The sequence below is a fragment of the Gymnodraco acuticeps genome, unplaced genomic scaffold, assembly GCF_902827175.1.
Source record: "Gymnodraco acuticeps unplaced genomic scaffold, fGymAcu1.1, whole genome shotgun sequence".
Classification (NCBI taxonomy): Eukaryota; Metazoa; Chordata; class Actinopteri; order Perciformes; family Bathydraconidae; genus Gymnodraco; species Gymnodraco acuticeps.
Genome location: NW_022991381.1, coordinates 883,879 through 903,261, shown reverse-complemented (window position 1 = coordinate 903,261; position 19,383 = coordinate 883,879). Strand labels below are relative to the sequence as shown.

General features: G+C 41.7%; 2 protein-coding genes across 5 annotated transcripts in view; both read right to left on the bottom strand.

The window, feature by feature from the left end:
• ccdc88c (coiled-coil domain containing 88C) overlaps positions 1 to 2,633 on the bottom strand; it is a gene marked incomplete at its 3' end in the record, with an annotated part of 32,878 nt that extends 30,245 nt beyond the window's left edge. Inside the window, 2 exon segments of the mRNA XM_034241267.1 lie at positions 581 to 693; positions 2,031 to 2,633. Of these exon segments, the coding sequence (XP_034097158.1) occupies positions 581 to 693; positions 2,031 to 2,090 (173 nt within the window).
• Positions 2,634 to 4,985: 2,352 nt separating this feature from the next.
• LOC117563109 (MAGUK p55 subfamily member 5-A-like) overlaps positions 4,986 to 19,383 on the bottom strand; it is a 56,750-nt gene continuing 42,352 nt past the window's right edge. For all 4 annotated transcript variants that reach the window (XM_034241274.1, XM_034241275.1, XM_034241277.1 and 1 more), the window contains exons 5-17: positions 18,848 to 18,955; positions 17,488 to 17,565; positions 16,950 to 17,090; positions 16,627 to 16,788; positions 13,569 to 13,646; positions 13,259 to 13,442; positions 11,330 to 11,401; positions 10,641 to 10,712; positions 9,976 to 10,143; positions 9,564 to 9,653; positions 7,754 to 7,866; positions 7,550 to 7,660; positions 4,986 to 7,201 (exon numbers count right to left, since the gene is read on the bottom strand). In XM_034241274.1, coding sequence (XP_034097165.1) covers positions 7,025 to 7,201; positions 7,550 to 7,660; positions 7,754 to 7,866; positions 9,564 to 9,653; positions 9,976 to 10,143; positions 10,641 to 10,712; positions 11,330 to 11,401; positions 13,259 to 13,442; positions 13,569 to 13,646; positions 16,627 to 16,788; positions 16,950 to 17,090; positions 17,488 to 17,565; positions 18,848 to 18,955 — 1,554 coding nt within the window. In that variant the 3' untranslated portion in view covers positions 4,986 to 7,024. The remainder of the gene's footprint in view (positions 7,202 to 7,549; positions 7,661 to 7,753; positions 7,867 to 9,563; positions 9,654 to 9,975; positions 10,144 to 10,640; positions 10,713 to 11,329; positions 11,402 to 13,258; positions 13,443 to 13,568; positions 13,647 to 16,626; positions 16,789 to 16,949; positions 17,091 to 17,487; positions 17,566 to 18,847; positions 18,956 to 19,383) is intronic.

Sequence of the window (19,383 nt, the reverse complement as noted above, 5' to 3'; positions counted from 1 at the left end):
CAGTTCCGCTGTACTACCTGTCTGCTACTGTGCACTTCCTGAGCCAAAGTACAAACTGACAGCGGGTCAGTTCTAAAGGCACTGTTAATGATCTAACTAGGCTCTCTCTTATAATGTGATGTTCTTTATGCAGACTTCAGCAGCACATCTGGCTGTGACATTTACAACCTGAAACCAGCGAGTCAGGATGTGGTCACACACACACACACACATACCATACATCACTTCAGGGGACATCACATTGACTTACATGCATTTCCTGGAGACTTATCCTAACCTTAACCATAACCAACACATGCCTAACCCTAACCCTAATCCTAACCAAGTCTTCACCCTAAAATGAACGATTCTCCTCATGGGGACCTCCATTATGTCCCCATAAGGGAGGCGAGTCCCCACACGTGACTGTGTAGACAGATTTAGGTCCCCACAAGTATAGTAATGCTCGGCCACACACACACACAGGAAATACTGGATTAGCTGATTACCGTTCATATACCCAGGCCAGATACACATCACAGAACTTCTTTCACTGTCTCATGCAAATAAAATGTGGACCCCTCACTGTGAGGTTACTTACATGTGTGTCATGATCTTGTGCAGGAAGACGCCGTCCACCAGCTCCATGAACATGTTCACCTGCTCCTCTGAGCCCGCGTCTTCACAGGAACCCAGAGGGCCCAGCGTCCGCACCTACACACACAGAAACAAGTTACTACACCACACGTCTTTTCAATGTTTCCCTTTTGACTTGAAATGCTTGATGACATCGTACCAAATACTGAGTTTCCAGATCATTACAATAGCTGTTACATTTAGCTGAGGCTCTTGCATTAAGTGCATTCAACCAAGAAGGAACCAACACACAGAAGCAAGAACCCTGCAAGGACATCAGCTCCCAATAGGCCAAGCATTTCTTAGTGCTACATATAGAAGAGAAAAGGTTTTTTGGGGGGTTTTAAACTGGCCAAGAAACAGGTGGGTTTCACTTTCAAGTATGCAACAGGAGAGGAGGGTAGACTTTCTGCAGCCGTGATATCAATATTCTTCCTCCATTTTGGAGCCAGGGTCATGATAAGAACTTGTTCGTTTAACTGAGTGTCTTCCAGAGTTACAGTCTGTTGAAGTATGAACATGCCTCCTTGCTGGAGTGCCGAGCAGTAGTGAGAAGAGGCGGATATTTGGCACTAAAAACACACTTATTTGTCTTTAGAGGAGCTTCATTTAAACATTTGAATGCATCCTTGCAAAGAACAAGTTAAGGGGCGCCAACAGAGCATCAACATTGTGTTCAAAGTGGGAACCCTTCTTTAAGAGCTATACTGAAAGTGAAATGCTGTTAACTTCACATTTGAAGAAGCCCTATTCTGCTTGTTGGGGTCTCCCTTCCCTGCAGTGTGTTCTGTAGGTGTGTGTGCATGTAAATGCTGTGCAAAGGATCAAATCCCTGTGTTCCCTCCAGAGGGAGTTTCTCTGCCTGTAAATGAATATATCCATAAAAAGTGACACATTTCTGTTTGCAAATGGGTTAACTGTTGCTACATTACTCTAGGTCGAGTTTCCATTAGTTTGGAGCAATGGATAGCTCAGTCCCAGTTTGAAGCTATGCTAGTTTTCTTCAATTAGCTGCAGTAATGTTTGCTCTGATTCATATGTTGACAGTATCACACTTGGACATGCCGACTATAGGAGAGGCTCTTGGTCATCATTATTTGGGCAAAATATGATAGAAGGACAAAGAAACAGCATCTGTAACCAGTGAGGAAAAACATCATGTAGTGACTCTGTTTTGACTCTGAAAGTACTTTCCCTGGTACTGTAATGTACCGGTCAGAACAGTGTCTCTCAATGGGTTAATAATGCAAGCTCCTGCAGCATGGTAAAATGGAGGGCAAAGTTGTGTTTCTACTACAGTATTGTAGTTTTAAAGAAATGTAGCCGAACTGAGAGAAAGACATCAGAGAAAGTTAAAAAGAGTCAGAGGTCAGCAAGTGTTTGTGTGTGCGTGTGTGCGTGCTGCTCCCACTCACCCACACCACCAGCGGAGACTGCATGAAAGTGGACAGTAACTCGGACAGAGTCACGTCCATGTTGTTCCAAAGGCTTTTCACTCCGTTAATTAATCAGTAAATATTCATAAATCCAGCGGCCATCAGTCGGTCTCAGCAGAAGGCTCGCGGTAGAACAAAGCCCCCGCGAGGCATCGATTCCCCCCTGCACGAGCTCCCTCTCTCGCCACTATTGTCTCGCGCTGTCCTGTTTCCCAAAACACTGGGTTTAAAATCAAATACGTTGAATTTGAATCCAAACTGTTTGAAATGCTTCCATATGCACACCGGAGTCAGTTCCGTTAGTTCGGCGGGTAAATATCCAGTTTATTTTCCGGTTGAAGGTGTAACACTTGATCCAAACTTCTCGGGACAGTAGTTCGCGTTGCCAAGGATACACGACTCGGAACGTAAATCGACAAAAACGGCCGTGAAATAAGTTAAGAAAAGTAAAGAAAGTGGATAAAACTTAAATACACGATAGATAAACATAAAACGTTAAAATAGTTGTTTCCGTTGTTTGTTACATCTCCACCACGTCCCTCTATCGCTCTATACCCTCCTTTCTCTCCATCAACCTGACCGTGCGACAAAAGGAACGAAAGGGATGAATGACAACACAATAGACCAATCGGCTGCTGTAAAAGTGTAGTCCCCGCCCTTATTTGGTAAATCAGCCAATTACTGCGCAGTTTCATTTTTTATTCTCAGTCTTACGTCACCGCCTTCTGTCGCGAGCCAAAGAGCACAAAAGCAATACGATAATTAACATCTTGAAGAAGATCCTGAAATAGAAAACTTTTTTTTTGGTACCCTGAAATTAGTGGACTATTTTACACAAGTAATATATTGAGCTACACTGGTTTTGCTATAATGAAAGCACTAGTAATAAGATTGACTATGTTTTCTTTGTTCCCTATTTATCCTTTGGTTAAAAGGAATAGAGGACTCAGAATTAAGATATCATATTTTGGAGATGGCCTGTGCACAAAATAAGATTAGAAGTGATTGAGGATCAGAGTGAAATTACAATGCAGAAAGAAAGAGGTGGCATCTGTGTAATATAAATATTAAAGGCGAGTTTATACAAAGTTAACTTCAAGGGGGTCTATTATGCTTTTTGGGGGTTTCCCTCTCTTGTAGTGTTTTATAGGTTTTAGTGCATGTAAATGGTCTGCAAAGGCTAAAATCCCTGTGTTCCCTCCAGAGGGGGTTTCTCTCCCCCACACTCCTTTGCTTACTGTAGTAACATAGTGACATCATAATGTAAGCTGTTATTGGTTAGGTTCCTACAAATTGTAGATGATAAACTAATGGGCGGGACATCTCTAAGCAGTTGACCAATCGGAGCAGACTGGGAAGGGATTCATAGAATACAAATAAAATGAAGGATTACTGTAGGACCACTTCCAGGTCTTTTAGCCTTAGGGGACTTCCCTTAGAGCAAAATGTAACGTATTGTCACTGACAACAATTGATTTCTATGTGATAAATGTAATTTCTGTAAAGTCTTTTATAAAGAAACCAAAAGCATTTAAACATGATCCTCTTGCCATTGTAGTTTACATAGAGAAGAATGTACTGTGTAAGTGGAGTAAGATGATTTTGCTGCTGATCTCAGTGCAGTCGGCTGTGAAGGAAAGAAGGGTGTATCAGGGTGAGGCTAAAGGGGAAATCAGCCAGTCTTTGATTTGGCATGATCAGACAGGAAAGAAGCGGTTTAGCAACTTCCTGTTCAGAACCAGACCAAACATGCAGCAAACACACATGTTGCTAAATCAAAGGAGCAGCTATATTTGGACTAAATTAAAAAGTGAAGTGGTAGAGCTGAGAAAGTAAACTGAAGCATGGCACATGGCAACAATAACCTGCAGAACAGCGCCGCCGTGTGGCTCTCTCACGTTACTACAACGCATAGCAGAAAATCCTCCTCAGTATCAGTGTAACACAGAGGATTAGGGGCATATTTGAAACAATGTTGAAATCGAGGAAAACGTTTTGAATTGTTTTTGTTCTTAGATTAAGCTCAGGATTCAGAGAATACAATATTTCTGACTTTTCTGAAAATCTCTGAATTGTGAGAGAAAAGTTAGATTTCTGATTTTAATCTCAGAATTCTGATCTAAATCTCATAAAATCACTTTTGGTCAGATGTCAACATTCTTTAGCCCTAATCCTCTTCCACAGACTCATTTATGGTGCAATGCTTCAACTGAATGGTACGGGACAGCTCTATTCAACTCCACTCGCTGTGTGTTGGTGTTCTATTAGGAACAATTGTGGATAGTACCGAGTAACTGGTACTTATGTTTTAGTACCACTTAAATGAGTGCTACTGTGGAATAAAGTGCAGTAAATGTAGACGGAGCTACCGCGTGTTTTACAGTGACGAAACGTCAATGTAAAACAGCTGATAAGAAATGACATTACATGTTATTTACTTGACATGTGCACATTGTACTACAATATATTACATGTACATTACAGTGGTGAATACGTATTTAAAGAGGACGTATTCAGCTCATTTTCAGGTATTAGTATGTAGTGTCTCTCCTGTGACATGTCATGATTTCATGTTCAAAAAGCTCTTTATTTTTCTAATACTGCCTCTTTTCACCCTGTCTGAAACCAGAGCTCAGTCTGCTCTGATTGGTTAGTCTGTTGTGATTGGTCAACTACGTTGTGATTGGTCAACTACTTAGAGATATCCCACCTGTTAGCCTATCTCGTACAATTCCTAGGAGCACTTGCCAATAGAAGTGCGAGTGTTACATTGTGATGTCACTACGTTACAGATGTAAGAAAATGATCCAATGGAGGCGTGTCAGGCGGGGGGGGGGGGGGGGGGGGGGGGGGGGGGGGGGGGGGGGGTCGGGGAGTGTGGAGAGAAACTTTAAGGGAAAAAAGTATAATTTTAAACAAAATACACAAGGCGAGTAATTTTTCATCAATCATCTATTTATTTATTCATTGTGAATATTCATACAGATTTACTCAGGAGAAGGGATTTCTGATAACAGGAAGTGGTGTCCATTCACTTTACATTCAATACAGTGAAGCCCCGCCCCCTCTTCCTCCTTAACGAATGGCGAAAGGTGGGACCTGCGATCCTATTGGTGCATTCTGGACTTCATAAACCTATCTTCAATATAACAAATATATAAATGCTCTACCCAGTGATAACAGTGATACTTTGTCAGGTCATCATATTTGAGACACACATTCGTTCACACGCACACACAAAATATATCATAAATTCAGCATCATGTGCCAGCTAAAGACTAAAACGTTCACGGTTTCTTTACCCAGCAGCTCAGGGTCAGAGGTCATCTCTACTTAATGTGATAAGACGGGACAGTCAGTCAGAAACAAGTGAAAGAGAAAATATCAAGTGCTGTGTCCTTTATCTCAGTGTTCATTGGAAATCGTGAAGAGCTGTCTGTTCAACAGTCAGTCAGTCAGAGGAGTCCATACACTGCTTCATACAGAGTGTGTGTGAGTGTGTGTTCTTCATAGCAGTGAATGCCGTGGCTCAGTGATTTCAATTAGTGTCACAGTTATTGCTCACCAGGGGCCTCGTTTATTTGACCTTAATAAGAAAATAAGAAGATTGATTTGATTTTAATTTCATATATTCTAAGCACTGCAAACAGTTTAAATAAGTGGACTGTTATAGTTTAAATATGTTGAATTATTATGGTTGAAATGGTCACAAGACAAAAGAATGCAACTTTGATGAGGCCCCACATTCCTCTCTTAAAATAAAACAAGAAGAAAGGATTCTCCAGGTCCATGTTTTGGTCTCACTACAGTGTGATGATTAGAAGATGAGTGTGTGCGAGACCCCAGTGAGGGTCTCTCCCTTTAAGGATAGTGAATACACATAAGGTTTATATAGCATGAAGTATTATCATCAGTGCCTGGTTAATACATTCTACAGGATGCTGACTGTGTGCTATTTAGCGTCATTAGAGTCAATGCGAAGACAAACTCTAATCTGAGATTTAGGTTTTTTTAAAAGTCATTATGTAATAATATAATATATGTACTGTATGCAATGTAAAATCCTAACATTTTAAATCCTTATATATATATTGATAGAAAGCTTAAAGTAGTTCTCGTTTTTTTGTTGTAGTTTTTGGCAATATGGTATAAACCAGATTTGAACAGAACATTTTGAGAAGTAAGTATTGTTATATAAAAGCTTATCTAAAAAAAAATGTTAGAAATAAGGCAATATAATGAAGTCGTAGATTTACAAGAAATATTCCAGATATTAGCTTTTATGTGTGTAATGAGGAGATTTAGATGAACTGAGGCTATAAAGTGTTTTTTGTAGGAAGCGCACTGTGACAAAAAGCAATGGGATTTTTTAAAATTTGATTTCGGAAACTTGCAGAAAGTAAGATCACACGTTTAGGATACTTACACTTTTAGTTCAGCTGGATAATCTCCACATTTTAACACCACTTTTATAATGTTTTACTCGTAAATGCAATCTTCTGAACTCAAACGCTAAGGCTATAAAACCACATCACGGTCACATGACTTCACATCAACACCGCTAAGCTAAAGGCAGCTAATGTTGGGTGTGATGACGTTTAGTCGTCTCATTTAAACACTTGTTAGTAACCGCCGTTTTTAAATTGAGTGTTTACTGAGGTATTTTATGTCGTAGGACAAAACGTGAAAAATATATTCAGCTCGTGGTAACCACAGACCTTAAATCAGACATCTATCCAAAACATGTTCAAAAAGCTTTGAGATGAGTAAGAACAAGTTCTATAATGATAACTAATTTCCAGGTTTTAGGACTCTCCACCACTGATATGTTTTCTCATAACATTGAAACTCTCAAAATCTCAGATTAGTTTCCCTTAACAGACACTCTGTGTAACTCCCACACAGCGCTTAAGGTTCCAGTTGGTTGAATGTATCAAAGTGTACTCCATTGTCACTTTATGACGTGTGTGTTCTCAGCGCAGCCAGGAGCAGGGCACCCACTGTGGCTCAGTGTCCAGTTTGTTGATGAGTCTCAGCAGCTCGTTGAAGGCTTTGTCCTGGTCCGTGTTGACGATGACGGCGTCAAACAGATGTCCGCAGCTCTGCTCCATCTCTCGCGCCTTCTCAATGATGTCCCGCAGCTCCTCGGGCTGCAACACACACACACACACACACACACACACACACACACACACACACACACACACACACACACACACACACACACACACACACACACACACACACACACACACACACACACACACACACACACACACACACACACACACACACACACACACACACACACACACACACACACACACACACACACACACACACACACACACACACACACACACACACACACACACACACACACACACACACACACACACACACACACACACACACACACACACACACACACACATTAACACTGGCGATATGTGTGTTGACTGAGTGTAAACAGGAAGTGTAAACAGTCAGACAGGCACCTTTGGGTTTTTGTTGTCTTTAGCCAATAGGGCGCGGAGTCTTTCCTGGGAGGGCGGGGCTATGAAGATGATGTAAGGCTTTAAGTCTGAACTCCTCAGCACCTTTAGAGCCTGTAAACACACACACCAACATACATAAGGATTCAACCAAAACCATCACTACACCACCCTGTGTAATCAGTGTGTGTGTGTGTGTGTGTGTACCTGTGTGTGCAGACAGAGCACACAGATCTTCCCAGTGTTGATGACCTGCCTCACTGAGTCAGAACTCGTCCCGTACATGTTCTTCTCAAAGTCTCCAGACTCAATCAGCTTTCCTGTGAAAACAAGAAGGAACATTTTATTTATCACATTTCTTCAAGTAATATATTTGTTCACACTATGACATTTGACATTTCTGCAGTACAATGTGTTCATTTGAGTTTGTAATGTTAATATAAATAATTTCTGGGTTTTATTTATTTTAATTTACGTTACTTCATTTGATTTCATAATAAAGAAAACAATCAAAAAACAAATGGATGTGCTAATATATTTAATGTAGGAACATTTCATATTCATTCTTGTTGAAAAATGACACTTAAACATGTGAACCCTTGGCTGTTTTCTTGCTAACTCTAGTGTCACTGCTCTTATTAGTTTTTGATGTAAGCTTGTTACCATGGACACAGTGGTGCTGGTATTTCTAGCTTGTGAGTATGTCGTGATAGAGAAATTGGGTGGGAGCCTGAGGAAGTGCACAGGAAGTTGGGGTGGAGGAATTAAAACACCCGCACACATTAAGGCCCTGCCCTTCTCTGGCGTCCCTGGCACCTTGCAACTTTGTGTTTATTGAATGAGTACTTCATGTGCTCAGTTTACACCAGTTGTTCCCAAACCTTTCTTTGAGGACTTCTCATTATTTGGTGATCTTATATTTAGGCTTCTGAATGAGTCAGATCATTTAGCTTGACTACCCTTTGCTGATTTTGTGCTTCAGTGTCAAAGGAAGAAGCAAACTCTGATATTGACTTCTATCAAGTGCAGGTTGGATAAATATATAATTGAAGGTCTTTTCAGATGATTACCTGTATTTGTCCTCAATTACTTTTGATTTGCAGTGGAGGTGTGCTATACATTTGTGAGGAATAAATAATGGTTAAAAGGATCATTTTAGTTTTTTCTTCCATCCTTCATTTTTGAATAATGAGAGTGTGTAAAGCAGTGTTTCTCAAACTTTTTCATACCAAGGACCACTTAACCAATAAAAAAACACTCGCGGACCACCTAACTGCACAAATATCCAAAAACACATCGTTTTTTACAAATTGCCTGAAAATTGTACAAACAAGTGGCAACATGTGTGATGAAGGTGCTTATCTGGGCTATATCATGCAATCGAAAGTGAAACTTAAGCTTGTTTCATTGCGGAGATATTCCCGCGAGAGTGCGAAAAACTTAAATAAATGTATTTATTTCAAATGTGAAATGTTATCAATATACTCACGGACCACTAGGGGGCGCTCACGGACCACCAGTGGTCCGCGGACCACACTTTGAGAAGCACTGGTGTAAAGTATGTATGTCTGACTTTAACGGCCCGTCCACACAGCGGCGTGGGTTGAAGCCGGCGGGCGTGTCTGAAACTCGACCAACAACCAATCACATGAATCTGCCGCCCCTGACACACAAGCAGCGGTTTGATTGGCTAGAGCTTGTACTGGCATATGATTCGATTGGATGACGCTTCTGCCGAGGCTTCAAAAGTTGAACATTGATCAACTTTTGCAGCGAGCCACGCCAGCAAAGCTCCGCTTCACTTCCCACAATGCAGTTCGGCGAAAAGTGACGTCACCCCATTCAAAGTGAATGGTGAAGCTTTCAACGCACGCCGCTGTGTGGACGGGCCGTAAGTGGTGGAAGAGCAGCTAATGGAAATCCCCAAAAAGACATGAAGATTTAAAGAGTGTCATATTAAATAACCCATGTATATACAGCATGATATTAGAGTGTCTTCCCTAGCATGAGAGCTTACCTGCTGACAGTTCTGCCTCAAACGTCTGACGAGACACAAAGTGATAATCTCGACCGCCCAGCTCGCCATCCCGCCGGCTCCGAGTGGTGTCTGAGACACACACACACACACACACACACACACACACACACACACACACACACACACACACACACACACACACACACACACACACACACACACACACACACACACACACACACACACACACACACACACACACACACACACACACACACACACACACACACACACACACACACACACACACACACACACACACACACACACACACACACACACACACACACACACACACACACACACACACACACACACACACACGTCAGTATACCCACACACACAAAAGCATGTTTCAAATGAGTGTGTGTGTGTGTGTGTGTAATCTTACGGGGCACGGCTCCAGCGAAGCGCTCCGGTTGGCTGTTGAGCAGTTTTTGTCTGAGCTCCGCCTGCCCGCAACTGCCTGGACCAATCAGTGCGATTGGCCGCTTCCTATTGGCCGGCTGGTGGTACAGAGCCATCTCCTCATAGGTCAGGATCTCCTCGTTGTCAACATCTGGCAAATTGAGTAGAACAGAATTAATCAAATATATGGTCCAAAGGAAAAAGTGTAAGAAGACTAAATAAATACTGGGATTACATATATTACACAAATTAATCATGATGTAAGCCAGAAAACTGTAGTTTAAACTACATTTAGACAAACTGGTAACGTTTTGAACAACTTTCTTTCATAAGCAAAGCAAAATATTCCTGGATATACACTCTGTTGACCTCTAGAGAATGTACTGTTTTCTTTCCATCAAACTAAAGTCTATTGATCATATAGAACTAATGAATGACACTAGAATAAGAACTACCACACTGTTTAGAAAATGTTCCTCTAGAACAAAGATGTGATTCCCATGAATGTTGTCTTTCTTTCACATCCACTAGCAGTCCATGCAGATGTGTCACTGGAATACTTGCAGTGTATAAGCACATGTTTTGAAATTGGTACCAAATGATACTTAATGAAATGTTTGAGAGTGACAGAAAGACAGGAAGTCCTACCATCATTCTTTTGGGTGTTGTAAAGCAGCTTCTTTCTCTTCCTCTTGTTCTTCTTCGCACACCACAGCTTCCCTGTAAACGAGACGACAACGTAAAACACACACATTAAGCTACAAGACCCATTGTATTTCATGTATGCAGGAACATACACATTCAACTGTATATTGGTGTAAAATAGCTTTGTGGTGCATACTGGTGTACTGTCAGTAAAGTCATTGGATAATTGGACATTGACAAACCATAAACATTATGCTATAATTCAGTGTTATAAACCTAAAATAGTTATTCATCAGGTTATAGAGTGGTGCAGGAATGAGTCATAAAACCCAGAAATGAGTTAGCATTTTAGCACTTCCAGTTGCCTTGCCTCAAAGTCAATGGTTTTCTGAAAGTATTTGTGGTTAGAAGCCTGAAATAACACAAACTGAAGAAATTACTAAACGCCAAGAATCCGAATATTAGCCGCCTTCAGCTTAGCGAAGTCATGCAACCGTGATAGAGTTTGCTCATAGCTAACGTTAGCTTTCTACTTCTGGTGAATACGTCTACACTTAAAAATGCATGAAATGGTGTTAATATGTGGAGATGATCCTGCTGCTTACGTATCATAAATGAATGCTTTTGTGGAGGGACCCCTTTGTGATGCTTACTTCAGGGAACTCTAAAGTGCAAATAGTAGAGCAACATACCAGACTTCTCCGGCTCCTTTTCTTCTTCTATGGTCTGTTTCATGGCTTCTCTTTGCTGCTGGAAACTCTTCCCTGTGGTCAAAAAAGAGAGAATATCAATACAAAAAACAGTCACATCATGCAATAAAGAGTATGATCACATGAGTATGTATTGGAGTGCCACAGCCAACCATCAAGAGTTTTACTAAGATGCTACAGTGGAGGAAATAAGTGTTTTATCCCTTGCCGACTTTGTAAGTTTACCCACAAAGAAATGAACAGTGTATCATTGTAATGGTAGGTTTATTTTGACTAATGAGAGACAGAATATCAGAAAGAAAATCCAGAAATTGACATTAAATAAAAGATCAAAATGTATTTGTATTTAACCGAGGGAAATAAGTATTTGATCCCCTTGCAACCAACAAGGATTCTGGCTCCCACAGACCGGTTACACAAGTCCTCTTCCTTTAAGAAAGTACTCCTAATATCAACGTGTTTTCTGAATAAAAGACACCTGTCCACAGAATCAACCAATCAGATTCCAACCTCTCCACCATAGGCAAGACCGAAGAGCTGTCTAAGGACCTTGGGGACCAGACTGTAGACCTGCACAAGGCTGGGATCGGCTACAAGACCACCAGAAAGCAGCTCGGTGAGGAGGAGACCACTGTTGGTGCCATTATTCAGAAATAGAAGAAACACAAAATGAGCATCAGTCGCCCTCGGTCTGGGAATCCACACAAGATCTGGCCCGTGGGGTATGATGGTCATGAGAAAGGTGAGGGGTCAGCCCAGAACTACACAGGAGGAACTTGGATCTCAAGGCAGCTGGGACCACAGTCACCAAGAAAACTATTGGGAACACACGACACCAGGGGGTTTCAAAGTGTGGGAAGGTGAGCCTCCCCTCACAGAACATAAGAACAGCCGCGCCCCCCCTCCCAATCATTATTGCTATTATTATTATTGTTGTTGTTGTTGCTATAATGCAGGGGCATTCAATTGCATTTCAAAGAGGTCCAGTAAGAGAACATGTCATTATGCTCTGTTTTCGCTGTCTACCTTTCTCTTTTTGGAGCACGCCATTTGAAATGACTCCGACTGTTTCTCTCCTCTTGTCACGTCTCTGTGTTTCAATCTATCGTGCTGACTCACTGACTGCACCAATTTGATTGGCTGAGTAGCGTCACCTCCTTAAAACATTAAACAATAACTTTTTTAAACCTTTTTATGTTTTTTTACATTTTTAACAAGGTGGATAAATCCTTATATGCTCCCGGCAACACACTGAACGTCAACTTTGCCTCCTCATTACACTCACCCCTACTTTAGTGGGAACAATGAGTCTGTGTCTTTGAGCGCACAGGCGGATGATGCGGGGATGCAATGTAGACGGGAATAAACGCAGATCCTCCTCTGGCTGCAGCCTTGACCGGTGCTTGCTTTTGATCAAAGTCAATACGGACAACCCGCACTCACACAGGTAGGTGGAGGTGAAGGGAGCGCTAGTGAACTGTCAACAGGGGGAGCCTCGACTGAGCCGGCCCTTGACGACCGGCCGTTCTGTGATTCTCCAGATTCTACAGAGGACCAGTCCGCCCCAAGTGACACACGTTTTCTGTCAGACGCTGTCTCCTCTCTCACTTTAGGTAACTTCACTAAAAATCAATCCATGTTGCCGCTCGCATCAAGTTAGCTGAAGTTAACTAGCTTGATTTCACTGTTTCTCGTTATTTTTTTCTGACGCTGTCAGCCTCACGCCTCACACTTTGAAAACTGCTGCACTACACCAAAATGTATCAAATCCTGCAGCGCCTGAAGGCCCCCTGCTCAAGAAGAACATGAAGATTGATAAACTTACAACATCTGCAAGGAATCAAATACTTATTTCCTTCACTGTACAAGTAAAACACCCAAAAGACAAAATGGCCAGACAGAGGGAAGTACCTGGTACGAGTCCGGCTAGCGGCTGGTTGTCCTCGTCTCCGTCCCTGTAGGCCTGCCACCAGTTGGGGTCAGACTGGCTGATGATGTGGAGAATGTCCCCCTTCTGGAAGGACAGGCCCAGCTCTCTGCACGGCACATAGGGGTCGTCTGAGGGGTCGTAGTCAAAATGGGCCTTCACATGGACCTGAAGGAGGGAAGGAGACTGGGTTTAGATCACATCCAAAAAGACATTTACAAACCTCACTTGAACACTTTCTAAATCTGTTCTTTATCAAAACATTTGCTCAGATGTTTATGATTGAGCACTCACCACGGACTCTTTGACAGGGGGGGGTTTTCCCTGATTGCTGGGAATGAGCACAAAGGTCAGGAGGCCGTGCATGTCCGCCTGAAACACACACACACACACACAAAATAATTTGTCATTAATCAACCTCACATGGATTGTTCATTTAACTTTTATAATGACCTTTGGTCCTTTTGCTGTTGTCATATGTAATAAAAGTATCACTCGCAATTGATAAGGGAAACGTATCATCTTGACACAAATGACAAATGAATATGATGGGTGAACAACTAGGTGGCGCTGCGGATGGCTGCCTCTGTGTTGTGGCCCAATAAACCTAATTCCTTGTGTATGTAGAGCTACTTGGCAATAAACCTGATTGTGCTATAAGCAGTTGGATACATGTGCTTGAATAAGAATAACATACAAAGAACCAAGGGTGATCCATATTTATTTTGGTGGATACCATCCAGTTGCCTTTGCCAGAACAAGTCAAATTGTTCTTTAAAGTTCACACATCAGGGCAAACAACAGGGAGAATATTGGCCAGAAAGGTTAGGCTTTCATTAACCTGTTAAGCCCTGAGCCTGTTTTTCAGGTCTCAGGTTAGAAAATGACATTCCCAGAACAGATGACTATATCTTCAAAAAAAGGGGTAAATGAATGATCTTTGATGATACATGATACAATGATACACCTGTGAGTTGGATGTAGAAAGTCAGAATCAATAGATGCTTTTATTTTAAAGTAAATTCAGATTTAACATAGTAAAACAAATTAAATTATAGTTTCCGTCCAAAAAAAACCATCACTTATAGTTAGGGTGCACATAACTGGTACGCAGGTACGCATGCGCAGCACAAATCTGAATTGCGTAACGTCACTTGTGTCACTACGCGCCTTTGCATACCTCAAAACATCTAAACAAAACACATATGTCGTCTACACGTGTTTCTTGTCAACACTCAATGGAGTAAACTACGAGACATGTCAAAAAAACAAAGACATTAAGCAGCTACGTTGCCGTTTCGCTCCCTGCTAAAACTCTTCGGACTTTCTGTGACTGACTGAACTGGAGCTGAGCGAGCAGGACAAAACCGACGGACCTGTGAAGCTTACAGGAGGCAGAGGCTTAGATCACCGGACAACAGAGTTGGTCGCCGTGTGCACAGACAGGGTTAACGTCGGTATGAACAACAGAATTGTGCCAAAACTCCGCCAACTGGCTGCAGTGGGAGACTCCCCTGAGCACACTCTGTGCCCCGCGCACACACTGGATAACTGCGCAGAATCAGCTGATCACAACGTTCACGCTCTGTGGTCAAGCTGCTGCAGTTTGATTTACAACAAAGTGGAGTGAAACACACAGCTGCAAACTTCCTCAGGGTGTTATGAAAGAGTTTGAAATCAGATCTTGTGTAGGAATACTCTGTTACAGTCAAAGTCCTGCATTCAAAATGTTACTCAAGTAAAATTAGAAAAGTATTCTCATCAAAATATAGTGAAAGTAGTGACAGTAAAAGTAGTCATTGTGCAGATTGGTCCATTTCATAATAATATATATGATATGTTTTATAATGATTGATCATGAAAGTGTTCTCAAAGCTGGTAAAGGTGCAGCTAGTTTGAATGACTTTGTAGACTGCAGGGCAGCTTGTGGATTTACTCCACACCATTTATCTCTGAACTGTAGTGGAGAAGAAGTACTAAGTAGCATCAAAGTCAAGTAAAGTACAAATATCTCAAAATTGTATTTAAGTACAGTACTTGAATAAGTGTACTTAGTAACTTCCCACATCTGAAATCAGATATAACTTCAAGTCATGTGATCATTTCTTGGCTTCAGGAAATGCAAGGACTTCACAGATTTGGCAACAAGTTTTGGAGAAAGCAAATCGGAGGCTTAAAAAGAGACAGGTGCATCTTCATCATCATCATCATCTAGCATGCAAGAAGTGTAAATACAATAGAGGACAGTGAAGGAGACACTGAGGAGGACCACGCTTCGTGTGGGGTGAGTACCAAACGCTGTCTCCTGGTACTCATCTGAATAACTCACTAAAAAAGGTCATGTGCACCCCTGCTTCTAGTGAAAACCACCCTTGAATGATGGGATGGTAGACTAAAAGCTTTAGGAATCCAAACTATAACATATAATAAGTACCCTGTATCAGGATTGATGCAAAACAAGTGACATTTGACCTTTTTAGAGAGGTTTAGAAAGAAAAAAAACACCTCTGGGGTCATTTGGGTGGATTTGCCATATCTCTGGAACCCATGGGCCGATTTTGATGATTGACACCATTTTTGAACCGTTAGAGCCAATAGAATCGAGAGGGAGTTCCTAAATCCATCCAAACATTACCATTGATGAATGAGAGCAGCCAGCATGCCCAAAGCCGGAAGCTGGGTTACAGCTCGCATACACTATATGAAAACTGCTCTTATTGACAAAATGGAATGATGGATTATCAGTAATGATTTCAAAGTGACACAGAGACATTGGATTAACCTTCAGCAGCGTTTATATGCGTTGTAATGCCCTTGAACACAACTTTGATCAGAAAACAGCAAAGGTAAGACGTATTTGCCGTTTTGGCCACGTAAAGTGAAGTTGTGTGTTGTCTTTGCTGGCTTTCACTGCCACGAGTTTTGGTCGTGGAGTGATGACACTTATACCATTGGAATCTGTGGAATCTCAGCTTTATGATAGACATTGCAGATCCGATGAAGTATAACATATTTATACCGTGAGTTATGTGCTAAGTGCGTCAGCACTCTTTCGCTTAGTGCTAATTCAGAGGCTCGGCGTTAGAGTTGTGTTTTGTTTCGGTAAACATGGTTCATATCGTCAGTTAGCTGAGTTTCTTCCTGTTAAGTGGGTATGACACATTCATGGTAGGGGTCGACCGATTATTGGCCTGGTCTCTCTTATAATAAGTATATAAAGATGTAAATGCAGATAATGCAGTCCCAAACGGACACTAAAACACCTGGAGTTTGAAACAAACAATGACTAATTGTTACACCCCTAAGTGATCTTATTCATTACTCCATCAAAGAACTCTTTGGATATACTTACAAGAATATCAAAGACTTGGTTGACATCCTTCCCTCTGATCTCGATGCCGTTAATCTCCAGGATTTCATCTCCTTCTGACAGAAGTCCGCTTCGTTCAGCGGCTCCACCTCGAACAATCCGACTGATCACCACACTCTCCATCTCGTTCCGCACCGTCGCCCCCTGCAGGACACACAGAGCAGCGGGATGATGGACACACATGGACATGACCCACTCCCTGTGGTATTTACAGCCTTTTGATTCTAACTGAGCACTTTAAGTGTAAACATGGTGGGATATAGGTTTTTCCTCATTGATACAGAGTGAGTGTGTGTTCTCCTCACCAGTGGGATGTCCTGAGCTTTCTCTATGCGCACAATCTTCACAGTCTCCCCCCCCAACTGGGTTAGGGTCTCTCCCTGGGTGGGCAGCGGCTCAAGTTGCATCTCCTGCTCTGCTATCCTGTCATGGGCCAGGAGCAAGGACTGCACACACACACAAGCATTCAACATACACACAAACATTAGTAGTCATAGTATAACAGGATTTTTCCGAAAACAGTGTGTGTGCATGTTTCTTATGTTGTGTGGTTGTGTGTGTTAACCTGGGTGGGTTTGTCTGTGTGCGTGTGTTTGATAGTGTGTGTGCGCATGTGGTTATGTGTTCAGTTGTGTGTGCATGGTTTAGTGTGTGGTTATGTGTGTGTGTATATGTATGTGTGCGTGCGTGCATGTGTGTGTGTACCTGGTTGTGTATGTGGTTGTGTGAGATGGTGAACCAGGATTTGTGGGTGTGTACATATAGTTGTGTGTGAATGTTTATGTGTGTGTGGTTGTATTAGTAAAGTTGTTTGTGCATATGGTTGTGATTTAGGTTGTGTACCTGGATGTGTGTGTCTGACAGCAGGCTGTGTAGTTCCAGTCCATCTTTGTTCTGACTCGTCTGGATGAGACTCCTGGTCTGGAAACATAAGATATCACAGCATCATCAAGGCAAAGTCACCATAGCAATAACACATTCAACATATTCAATATAGCAGCTGCAGACATTTCTGAGCTTAAAGGGATCATTTGTCTCATTTTATTGTAAAGCCCCAAACATAATTCAAATTAAACAGCTAAGGGTTCATCTAAATCTGGGCCCAGTCTACAAGGATTTGAGTCTAACAGGAGGCATTTCTTTGAGTGGGTTAGGTTAAATTAAGTCTGAAAGTGTTTTCGTCTTTAAAGCCAAATGCAGAGAAGGTTGTGGAGAGGCCAACATGGAGCAGGTGTGTATAATGACATGCCACTGAAATGAGCCATATCTTATCAACTCAACCTGTGGCAGGAAGAACATACAGCACTGATCGTACTAGCATCATGGGTGTTGGCATATCTTAATCTGGTTATCATGAACCTGGTATCATGTGTAAATCACCTATGATACCAGGTATCGAACTTTACAAAGTAATATTCTCTACTATGCTTGGAAACCTTTCAAAAGTCCAAAAGCTTTGGATCTGTCTTTCTGATGAAGTCATTGGTATCATACATTTCTATAGAGTGGTGCTGGAATGAGTTCAAAACCCAGGCATAAGTACACATGTTACCATTTCCGTTACCTTTGTTTCAAAGTCAACTGTTTTTTTAACTACCCAAATAAGGTCTGTGGTTAACAAAGGCTAACAGGATTTTCACATTTTGTTTTACGACATAACAATAGTAGATCCCACACAGTTGAATCTCTGAAGCTTCTATGCGTTATAAAAACTGTGGCTGCTAACAAGTGGCTAAATAAGCATCATAAACGGTTTTTTTGCCACAGAGATTAATTTGGGCAATATTCCCACTGCTTTTTGTTGAGGGAGCCCTTAGCTATACAAACTTCCTACAAAAATACGTCATCACTGCACCACTCTATACTGACAGGCTGTTGCCTACACATATTATTACAAAATAAAAGAGTTGGCATATAGGAATGTGTGTGTGTGTGTGTGTGTGTGTGTGTGTGTGTGTGTGTGTGTGTGTGTGTGTGTGTGTGTGTGTGTGTACAATCACTTGTGTTTGAGCACTAATTGATACTCAACAGAGCTGCTCTGTATCCAATCTCATTATAACACTCACTGACCTGGACTGTTATTTTGTGTGTGTGTGTTTGTGCATGTTTTAGTGAGTGTGTGTGTGTTTGTGCATGTTTTAGTGAGTGTGTGTGTGGATGCGACAAGAAGTGTCTAGGAAATAAGATTTCAAACTGGAATTACCTCTATGGCCAGCTGCAGAGCCTGGTGTGTGTGTGGGTACGGAGGAGAGGGTCGATGCATGCTGGTTGCCACGGCATTATGGATCTTCAGCGCTGATTGGAAGTCAGACTACAGGAGGAGAAAGACAAGAGCAGCTTCTGTTATATTCTTCTCAACTGGAGCTCACATGTCATCTTCTCACATCACTATACCTGTATTCACATTGTTTAAAACTGAAATCAAACTTTTCCATTTGCTGCTTTCAAACTGACAGTGTTCACTTGCGCTTGTTTTGGTCATTTCAGTTCATTTACAGTTATTTTGAAAAAAAACAGGGTTGAGTTAGACAACCAACAATGTAAGGCTGGGGGATATATATATCTCTGTTTCTTATCCTATATCTAATAGAACTGCTCGGGTCTTGATAGATTGAGTGGGGAAGTTCATGAGATCTTTCTAGAGGGTTATCAAGAATAACTTTTATCCAATGACCTTTTCCCTCTCTGTCCGTGTCTGTGTATTCTCTTGTTCCGATTAACCCAGCCAAATCTTTTTTC